Source organism: Sciurus carolinensis, chromosome 18 (genome assembly GCF_902686445.1).
Source record: "Sciurus carolinensis chromosome 18, mSciCar1.2, whole genome shotgun sequence".
NCBI lineage: Eukaryota > Metazoa > Chordata > Mammalia > Rodentia > Sciuridae > Sciurus > Sciurus carolinensis.
The window spans coordinates 13,109,538-13,120,329 of NC_062230.1; the positions used below are offsets into that span (position 1 = coordinate 13,109,538).

Genomic DNA, 10,792 nt, shown 5'->3' on the forward strand with positions numbered 1-10,792 from the left:
TGGCTGCAGCTTTCGTTTCTACCCTTCCTCATCTTGACGGTCAGGATTGCGCTCTCATTTATTTCCCCATTCTCCCTCCCTGTGCCTTCTTACTTTTTTCCAAATTGTGTGTTTTTTTTTTTTTTTTTTTTTTTTTGTGGTTCCTCTCCTTGAATAGGCGTTTCCATTGCCTAAAGGCGGGGGGACCCTTTAATTTGTGCTGCGATGGGCAGTACGCGTACCCCCCTCTGCTCTCCATCATCAGCTCTTTGTGGTTCCTGCCAGACTTTCCCGTGACTCCTTCACTGGTGCCAGCCCTCTCCACAAGACTATCCTGCGGGCCCCCGAGCCCCACTGACCTTTCGTGACTGCCCAGATGGGACTTTCTGTGCAGCTGGATCTGACCTCAGTCCATCAAATTTCATTTCATAAGCATATCTGTCATGGTGGCCTTGCTCTTCTGCTGTCTTTGTGGTTCAGCTCCTCCCAGCACGCTCGCAGGCAGTGCTACGCTCCACCTCTCAGCCCCAAAGCCCAGGTAGAGTGCGGGAACTTACCAGGTCCACTGGAGGAGGGAATGGAGACCCCGCGTGAGAACTTTTAAAATCATCTTTTCTTTTCCCCACAAAGGTAGTCCAAGGTGATGGGTGTGCTAAGCCCCCCAGATAACGCAACCCGGGGACACCTGGCCTGTGACCCAGTGAGATCCACCTCCCTCGCCTTTGCTGCTTATACTCAGGGCTGATCACTCCAAGTTAACCAGGCCCATGCTGTTCCAGGGGTCACTGTCGTTCGGGGATGTGGCTGTGGGCTTCACGCGGAAGGAGTGGCAGCAGCTGGACCCTGTGCAGAGGATCTTGTACCGGGAGGTGATGCTGGAGACCTACAGCCACCTGGTCTCTGTGGGTGAGGAAGACTCTCCCTGGTCCTCAGATTACGTCTGAGCACCTTTCCTTTCTCAGTTATGTGAACAGTGAATCCCCCGAGTGATTGGCCTTGGGCTTCGGTAGTCAGAATGTGCAGTCAGCCCCTGGTGTATCTTACCTGGTGTGCAGTCAGCCTGCTGTATCTGCAGAGTCAAGCAGCCATGGATGGAAAATACTCAGGAAAAAGCTGCTTCTGTATTGAATGGGTGCAGACTTTTCCCCTTATTATTGCCTAAACAATACAGTACAACTATTTACATAGCATTTACATGTGTTGGGTATTATAAGTCACCTAGCGATGATTTAAAGTACACAGGAGATAGCAGAGTGAAACAGACATCATTACCTCATGTACATATACGACTGCATGACCGATGGGATCCTGCAATATGTATAATCAGAAAAATGAGAGATTATACTCCATTTATGTATGTCATTCAAAATGTATAAATGCAGTCTACTGTCATGTACAACTAATGAGAGCAAATTAAAATTTAAAAAAAAAAGGTATTCTGAAAAAAAATACACAGGAGGATGTAAGTTTTATGTAAACGCCATGCATCTCATATAAAGGACTGGAACATGCAGGGATTTGGGTACCTCAAAAGGGACGTCCTGAACCAATTTCCTGCAGATAGACACCCAGGGATGACTGTGATTTGAAGTCACCTCTCAAGTGGAATGTCTGCCTATTCTTTGGCTGAGAAGTCAGTATTTCAGTGTGTGGCCCGAACTGTTTGCTTGCTGAGAAGCTCCAAGTAACTCAGCACAGATCTGTAACTATGTCTCTTGAACAGGGTGTCAAGTCGGCAAACCAGCTGTGATCTCCAGGCTGGAGCAGGGGACAAAGCCATGGGCAGGGAAGGAGGAGATGCGCAGATGGAGATTTCCAGGTGAGACAAAGACAGCCTAGAGGGGGACCGTGGGAATGGGGCTCTAGACGGTTACAAAGCAGAGCCTTTGGTTTCTTTTTCCGGGTAAATGTTCCTAAAAGTCTTGGGTTGGAGCTGGGGATGTGGCTCAGTGGTAGAGCGCTTGAGTAGCATGTGTGAGGCACTGGGTTCAATTCTCAGCACCACATAAAAATAAATAAATAAAATAAAGGTATTGTGTCCACCTACAATTAAAAAGAAAAAAAGTCTTGGGTCATTGCAAACAGCTGTAGACATTTGACCTGAGACCTTGAAATGTCCAAGTGATTCCTGCTACCTGCACATCACTGGTGAGTCCTTTCCTTTCCCTGGATTTTTTAAAAAATATCTTTTTAGTTGTTGATAGACCTTTGTTTTTGTTCATTTATTTACATGCAGTGCAGAGAATCGAACCCCATGCCTCACACATGCCAGGCAAGCACTCTACCACTGAGCCAGAGATCTGTTTTCCTGCGTCCTTTTATTCTGCCATGAAAACTCGCTTGCTCAGTCTTTCTCTGGAATCTTCCGTCTTGTACATTCCCCTTGATGTTATAAAACAGACTTTCTCATGTGTTTAGGGATTCACATTTGCTCTGTATTAAAATAGCTATTGTCGCCTGCCACTCTTCTGTTCATCTTTCCATGAAATGCCTCGAAACTTATTTGCCGCTGCTGTATTTGTTCCCACCCTCTCCCTAACACCTGCAAGCAGGTGAAAGCCATTCCTGTGCTTCAGGGTAAACTGATGACTCTGTCACCATTGTCTCCCTCCATGTTCATTTGTATGAGGCACTTGTTCACGTTTATCACCTGATTCTGCAGTAGAAAATTAAGTGACCCGGTTATTCAGAGCTATTGTTCGAATCCCCCCACTTCTTTGGGGAAGTGGGGATTTTCCTACCCTGCTTCTAGCTCCATAACTTGGTACCAGGGAGCTGCTGAATCTTCTTATTTTGCTGTTTTCTGGTTTTGATCCCCTAAAGTCCTGCCCCCACCACTTCAGAATTTCTCTTGATCTCCTTCCGCCTTTTCTGTTTGTTTTAACACCATTCTCAGACATCACAAGCTTGCATGGTCTAATCACTAGTTGGTTCTTCTGATTTCTGGTTTGAGTTGACCTTAGAAGTTAATGCCACTCTTTCTTCATGTGCCTGGTGACTCTGCTACCCTTTTTCATATGACTCTTACATTCCTCTTCTTTCAAAATGGTGTGACATGGCCTCATTCTGCCCAAGAGATTGTAACTGCAGCTTTTCCCTCAACATCTTGGTATCATCCTATGGGGACAAGAGCCTTTATTCTGTTTGTCCCTTATTTCTGTGGGAAGTTGGTGGTGGACAGTTATGAAATCCCTCTTTCCTTTAGGGAAGGAATCTTTGTCAAACATTTATTCGGGGAAGTTGTTATTAATTGGGGATCCACACAGGAATCCCCTGGGGAGCTTTAAAAACACCCCTGGTTCAGCCCTACCCCCCAAGACTTCTCATGGGGCATCAGCAACCCAAGGTCTTTACCTCTTAGGGATTCAGCAGCTGGGCTCTGAAACTTCACAACTTCTGAACAGAAGAGTGACATCTTTGCAGTGCATATCGGTGCCAGGGATGAAGCAGCAGGTAGAGTCTGTGGTTTAAAAAGGTAAATGAAGATAGAAGCTTGTAAGGGTCTACGCACAGGATGAAGAAGCTGACATTTAAGATTCTTAAAGCTGGGGCTGGAGTTGTAACGCAGTGGTAGAGCACTTGCCTGGCATGTGTCAAGGCCCTGGGGTTTGATACTCAGCACCACACATAAATAAAATAAAAAAGATTCATTGACAACTAAAAAATTTTAAAAAAAGATTCTTAAAGCCCTTCGCTCAGATTTCTTAAACACCTCCTCTCTCCATTCCCTAGGGAACCCTTGTGTGCCTTGTCTTTGCTCATATTTCCTACCTACCCTTATCTCCTTGGGCCCCCCTCACCTGGGGGAAGCTAGAGCCATGGGGTCCCCCGCTGACTAAATCTCAGCTCTGCATTTGATGATGTCATCAGGACAAGTTGGAAGCACTTTCCTATAAGGCCAGTTTCTAACCACGGAAATGGGTAGACACTCCAGATCCTGTTTCCCTGTGGGTGTGGGGAGGCACCTGGAGCCTGCATTTCTTTCTTGCTCTCTTGTGGCTGCATCATCTTGTCAATCTGCCAGGTCAGACTTGTCAGAGCAAAGTATTGTGGCCCTTTCATCCCTCATTCCACTATCTCCCTTCTTCTTTTCAAAAGTCAAGGAACTAGAAGGTGTTTACAGTAGCATTATTTTTCAGTCTGGACAACTAGGCTTAAAAATCACAAAATTAACCCTCCCTCCAGGACACTTCTGAAATAACTATGCTATGATACATGGAAAGATGAAAAGTTTTGCTTTGTTTTTTCCTAGAAGTTGGCAAGTTGATGCCCAAGTAGACAGAGGACAGGAACATCAAGACAGACATTTGGGGCAAGTGGCAGCACCAGATGCAAAGAAATTAATCACCAAAGGGTTCCATGAATGTATTGGACTTGGAAAAACCTACCCCCAGAACACACACCTGGTCCCCTTGAGGCAGCAACCCCACATGTGTGACTCATGCGGAGGAAGACTTCAGCAAAGCGTGGCGTTTAGTCCCAGTGCGTACCTTGCCAGAAGGAGATTTGAGTGCGATGGTCACGGAAACTTGTTTCTCTACTCCAAGCTGGAGACTCCACACCCTGGAGCGCGTCCGCGGGAATGTACCCAGTGCAGAAAAGCTTTAAGCCGGGACGCAGCCCTGGGTGCGGATCAGGGAACCAACGGTGAGAAGCCCCATGGATGTGCCAAGTGTGGGAAAGCCTTTTTCCCGCAGGTCGGAGCTCATCGTCCATCACGGGTGCACCGAGGGGAGGGACCCTACGGGGGACAGTGACCCGGTGAGTGGTTTCAGGGAGACGGCTCTCTTTTGCAAGGGGAGAAGGTTCACAAAAAGGAAACCCAGCGGAGACCGCAGTCGTGGCCCCAGGGCGTCCCGGAAGGGAGGCTCTCTGCGCCCCAGATGGCGCATGCTGGGGAGAAGCCCTACACATGCTCGGAGTGTGAGAAAACCTTCTCGCACAAGTCCCGCCTCATGGAGCACCACCGCTCCCACACCGGGGAAAAGCCTTATGGCTGCGGCGAGTGCGGCAAGGCCTTCTCCCGCAAGTCCTGCCTCATCATCCACCACCGCATCCACACCGGGGAGAAGCCCTACGGCTGCGGCGAGTGCGGCAAGGCCTTCTTCCAGAAGTCGCACCTCATCCTGCATCAGAGGACACACACTGGGGAGAAGCCCTACGGCTGCAGCGAGTGCGGCAAGGCCTTCTCCCAGAACTCCTGCCTCATCATCCACAAGCGCACGCACCTGGGCAAGAAGCCCTACCAGTGCTCGGACTGCGGCAGGACCTTCTCCCAGAAGGCCAACCTCATCCGCCACCACCGATCCACACCAGGGCGAAACTGCATGGCTGACGGCCGCGAGAGCAGCCCCTCAGGGGAGCGGGCGAGGCCACGTGGGTGTGGAGCAGCTTCGGAGCTGCAAGGAGGCAGGCGAGCGAGATCAGCCGCTCTGCTGAGTCGGGAAGCACACAGGGCTGGGAGGCAGTGGAGTGATAATTTTTAATAGGATATGCATAATGATAAAGGGCATCCATGCTAACTGTGGATCTATAAGCATTAAAATGTGGAAATAAATTAAGTCATTAACACAGCAGATCTCAAAAGTGTCAACAATCCCAGAAGTTCATGGGTTATGTTCCTGAGTGTGCTACCTAGAGAGTATTTATTTTTGAGTTGCACTGGTGAAAACAATTTTGAATTTACAGACACCCAATATAAAGAATATATATCCAAGGCTTTCTACATGAAGCTCCACCATCTGTCCTTGTAATATGTATTATAAGTGAAATATGAATTTATTAACCACAAGTTCATATATAGTACCACCTACCAGGGGCCTGTTGTTCTATGTCAAGTGTTACAGCTCCTGAATCTGGAAGCTGTTTCAGGACATCTTGTGATTCTCTCAACCAACTAGTCAAAAGTTAATGTTAAATGTGTAAGGTTAGGGCTTCCTTTATGGCAATAGGGTGAACTGCCTAACACAGAAGCCCTTCCACTTAGACGCCTAGAAATAGAAAGCTAATATTCTCTTAAATGCGTAATCCAGATCCCAGGTGCCAGTTATGTCGAGGGATCTGAAAACCAGAAATAAAATCACGAGTTGATGCTGTAGCTACACTGTGGGTCTGGTTTTGTCTGTCTAGAACCTTGTATGTGAAAGTCTATAGGAAAACAAGAAGCGAGACTTGGGGGCAGGGGTATACAGGGCGGGACTGGCACTGAAGTAGCTCAAATGCAGAACTTTCAAAAGTCTGTGCAGCTGGAAAAGGCCCAGACCAAGAATTATCACTGAGTCCTGAACACCAACCCACATCTCATCTGAGCTGGTTTTGAATTTGGCCTGCTCATGTCCCAGATGAAACAGAACTATTAACATGAAAGTTTGCTGTGGTCTTTGGAACAGAAGGAAGGAGAACGTGTTTTGGAGGAAGGTACCCTTGAGTCCAGATTCCAAGCTGTGTTCTCAGGCACGGGCAGCAAGGCCAGGGTGTCGCTGTTCTTTCCTCTCGCTTGTGCTATGAACCTAAAGCTGCTTTAAAACAAACTCTTAAAAAATTAACTGTCCCAGTATCTCTTGGGAGAGATTGTTTTCCCTTGAGCTGTGGGACTTGGGGAAGGACCCTGGAGGTCCTGGACTGTGGGATAGGAGTTCCATGTGGGTCTGGTCCCGGGGACACAGAAGGCAAAGCTGGACATGGCAGTGACAGACCTTCTCCACGAGACTCTGAGGTCATGGAGCTCCCTCTTGCTGGCTGGTAACCGCTCTCCTGGTCACTTTGCAGATGTACTTCTCCATCCAGGAGGTGGGAGGCACACTTGACCTGAGGCCCATCCTGCCTCTAAGTCTTTGGCTTCCATGTGGGCCCTGTGGGGGGTGATCAGGCTAAAGGGAGTCCTTAGTAATATCTTAAGTTCCATGGGATCTGGGATCTTGGTCTTGGTGGTGCAATCAGGACTATCAGGTTTTCTGAATATTGTTATTTATACCAAGTTACAAACCTGTTAATTTCAAGGCTCCTTGGCATTGATGGGTACATTGGGTCCAAGAACTACCCACCTGCGTCCTCACAGCCAACACCAATGCTTCTAGAAAAAGAGTCCAGAGGAGGGTGCAAGCTACATCCTTGCCCTTGCTAGGTTTCAGGTGTCTAATATATGAGACCCCCGAACAACCCAGATGTGCTATGGTTTATTCCTCTATCAACTATTAAGAACCTCCAAGTTCATGGATCTTGAAACATAAGAATAGGGCCTGAAATATGACCTTAAAGATCTCAGTCTAATCTCAGGTAGGAACTGAGGCAGATGCTAAAATTAATTTTAAAGTGTCGACAGAGTAATTGAGAAGAAGAAAGGGAAGGTACCTAGGAGGGCTTCACAGGGAATCTGGTACTTGGGCTGATTCTTGATTATATAGGAATTTTCATAGGAGGAAAGCGTAAATATGCCAGGGACATAAGGAGGCAGGAGCAGAGGCAGGAAAGGGTGTGAAGGCTGGCCTCGCCTTATAAATAACTAGAATCGGCTGTAGTTTATTTTACACACTGTAAGGTACACAGATCTCTAGTGTGCATCTTGATAAAGGTTTGCACATGTACGTACCCCTAAAATAAGCACCCAAACCAAGATATAGGACATTTCCAGTGCACAGGCAGTCTTCTCCCATGCCCTCTGCCAACCAAGTCACCACTCTAGGGCATCAGCCACTAAGGATTAGTTTGTCATTGCACTTTGGATGGAATCTCATGGTATGTACTCTGTGTCTTACTTCTTAAATGTCATATTACAGCTGTGTGGTTGTTTTTTGGTTTGTTTTGTTATGGCTGGAAGCAGTTCATTCTTTTTCGTTTTTGCATAATATTCTGTTGCTTGAATATGCCACAAGTTGTTTATAACTAGTGGGCCTTTGTGGACATTTCTAATTTTTTTCTATTATCAAGAATGCTTCTGTAAGTCAATTATGTAAATTATGTACATGTAAACTTCATGTACATCAGTTCCTCTTTCTCTTCCAAAGATACTATACGGCTAGAGCAGTTGTTGAAAAACACCAGGATTGACTTTGCCCCTCGGGAGGGGACCTTTGTTTCATGTCCAATGACATTTTTGATTGTCACAACTGAAAAGGAGGAGGAAGCTCCTGGCGTTTAATGAGTAGGGACCAGGATGCTGCTGCTGCACATCTTATTCTGTACAGGAGATCTCTCCACAGCAAAGAACTCTCTAGCTCAAAGTCAGCTAGGGTGGAGTCCAATTTTGCAGGTCCTTCGGTGCCATTCTCAGGCTTATGTCCAGTAGGCACTGGGGAGCCATATGGCTCTGGAAGGGTGAGATTTCCATCAGTGGGGACGTTTCAGGACTGACACCACCTCGTATCCAGCATTAGGTGATCTCAGCTTGGTGGGTCATCCCTGGGGTCCTCTGGCTGACTGCCCGCTGCAGGGCGCCCTGCATGTCCCGGTTGCGCAGCGTGTAGATGGCTGGGTACAGCAGTGGTGTGAGGTTGATGTAGATGAGCGAGACCAGCTTGTCCTCCTCCAGGGAGCGGCTGCTCAGGGGTCTGGCATACATGGCGGTGGCACAGCCGTAGTGGAGCACAGCCACCGTGAGGTGGGATGCCACGGTGTTGAAGGCCTTGCGGCGGCCCGCGGCTCCCCCAACCCCCAGGATGACCACCAGCACCCGGGTGTAGGACAGCAGGATCAGGACCAGGGGCAGTACCAGCAGCAGCAGGCAGGCCGCCAGCAGCACGCGCTCCTGCAGGTCCCGGTTCCCACAGGCCAGCACCAGCACCGCCGGGAGGTCACAGAAGACGTGGTTGACGAGGCCGCCACGGCAGAAGGGCAGCCGGAATATGGCCGTGGTGAGGCCTACGGCGAGGACCGAGCCCCCAAAGCAGCAGGAGGCCAGGAGGCCCCAGCAGAGTCCTGTGGTCATGAGCTGAGGGTAGTAGAGAGGGCGGCAGATGGCCAAGTAGCGGTCCAGGGCCATGGCTGCCAGCAGCAGGCACTCGGAGCCACCCAGAGCCACAAAGAGGCCCATCTGGGCAGCACAGGTGGAGGGGGCCACAGCCTGGCCGCCGGGGGGCAGGAGGAAGCCCGCCAGCATGCGTGGCGTCAGCACCAGCGTGTAGGCCACCTCCACAGCGGACAGCGCGCCCAGGAAGAAGTACATAGGGGTGCGCAGGGCTGGCTCCACCAGGGCCAGCACAAGGATGAGCAGGTTCCCCGCCAGGGTGGCCAGGTAGAGCGGCAGCAGGAGAGCAAACAGCAGCACCCGAAGGCCCTGAGGCCACCCCGAGAAGCCCAGGATCACAAACTCCTGCGGGGCTGTCCAGTTGAACTCAGGCCAGTGGCTTGTATTGGGACCTGGGGGAGGACAGGCATGCAGGCCAGGGAGGAGGGTCACAGTGATGCCTGCCTCCAGGACATAGGTGACACTTGCCTCTCCGGAGCCCAAGAACCCCATGCCGGCCCTCCGAGGCCCATCTCTTGCTCTATGTACCCCTCTCTGAACTCCCCAAGAACGTGGAGGCCCTTCCCCCATCCAGAACCTTGTTCCCTTGTTCCACCCCTTGTTCCCTGTCCTCTGAAGTCCTCTGGGATTCAGAGGTCCACCCCTCCTGCTGTCCCCGTGTCTGGTGTGCCTCCTGGCTCCCTGGGACCTTCTTCAGACCAGTCTTCCTGCCCTCCCAGGTCACCCCAGCCTTCAGAAACCCCCTGGTCCCTACCTAAGGAGCCAGGCATCCTCTTTCAAGCCTGTGGCATGAAGGATGAGGGACTGGCACCTGGGGTGGGAAAATGGTTGCGGAGTTCAGGGTCCTCCTGGATGGCCTCCGCGTTGAGTGGGCATGCGGTGAGGGACAGAGGTGGGAAATCCTGCAGATAAAAGCCACGAGGGTCAAGGGGCTTGAGCAGAGCTAAAACCACCTGTTCACGGAGACTCGTCTCACTCTCTCTACACCTGCGGCCCCCAGTGGGGATGCTACCTCCCAGGTCCCAGCCAATGGCCCACGTGATCCTTCTCATCTGTTTTTTGGCCATTTCTTCTCCTTAGCTGGATTCGGGACAAATCCATGGTAATTCTAAGCCTTTTATTTCCAACTACAGATGGAAAAAAAAAAAAACCAGCAAAGGAAGATGGTCCACCCTCTCCATGGAGGACGGGCTGCCTTGACAAACAGGAGTCATGGTACCTGGTGCCCTGGCTTGAGCTGCAATGACCCCTAAATCTGTCTCAAGACTCAGGCCCTCTTCTTAGCTGCAGAGGCTTATATTCAACAGCCTCCCAAGCATGTCCCAACTCATTTCCAATTGCAGGCATCCCAAACGCCATTCCTGATCTCTAACCCAAACCGCCCTTCCTTCTGAAAATGGAGCGGGCCCAGCACCAAGCTCAGAAATCAGGAGGTCGTTCTGGATTCATTCTCTCTCGCCCTCAAGTACAACGGGACACCATGTCCTGCCGCACCTTCCTCACACCCCTGCTGTTCCTCTCTCCCCTCTTGGGACCCTCATTCTCTCCCTCCTGGTTGATCCCACCCACTCCTAGTGGGTCCTCCCACCTCCCGTCGGCCTCCTTTGTCATACCACCAACTTCACTGACCTTTCCTCAAGGACAGGTGTCATTTCTTTAACCGTCCCCTCTTTACTATCGGGATGAATCCGTGCTCCTTAGCACAGCATCTGTGGTCCCTCACAGTGCCACTTCCGGCGTCCTCTCACATCACTCTCCTCTGGGCACCATGACTTGAGTTGGACTTGGGGATTCACTTCCTGTATGCACTGTATCTTTGTATGGGCTGTTATCAGTTATGGGAATCCCCCG

General features: G+C 50.1%; 2 protein-coding genes across 9 annotated transcripts in view; one reads left to right on the forward strand and one right to left on the reverse strand.

Moving 5' to 3' along the window:
- The window catches only part of LOC124970134 (zinc finger protein 300-like), a 68,151-nt gene extending 63,780 nt beyond the window's left edge, over positions 1-4,371 (forward strand). For 5 of the 8 annotated variants that reach the window (XM_047533241.1, XM_047533240.1, XM_047533243.1 and 2 more), the window contains 4 exons: positions 759-885; positions 1,703-1,798; positions 3,341-3,454; positions 4,232-4,344. In XM_047533241.1, coding sequence (XP_047389197.1) covers positions 759-885; positions 1,703-1,798; positions 3,341-3,450 — 333 coding nt within the window. In that variant the 3' untranslated portion in view covers positions 3,451-3,454; positions 4,232-4,344. Of the gene's footprint in view, positions 1-758; positions 886-1,702; positions 1,799-3,340; positions 3,455-4,231 lie in introns of all 8 variants that reach the window. The other 3 variants (XM_047533244.1, XM_047533246.1, XM_047533245.1) reach the window with 3 other exon arrangements.
- A 3,976-nt stretch (positions 4,372-8,347) lies between these two features.
- On the reverse strand, positions 8,348-9,433 carry LOC124970659 (olfactory receptor 10AC1-like). The gene has a single exon (XM_047534159.1). The coding sequence runs from the start codon at positions 9,431-9,433 to the stop codon at positions 8,348-8,350; it is 1,086 nt and encodes a 361-aa protein (XP_047390115.1).
- Between the last annotated feature and the right edge of the window lie 1,359 nt (positions 9,434-10,792).

Bases quoted from the DNA above. Each gene is read 5' to 3' on its own strand.
- LOC124970659 (XM_047534159.1), bottom strand. From the start codon at position 9,433: ATGGGGTTCTTGGGCTCCGGAGAGGCAAGTGTCACCTATGTCCTGGAG.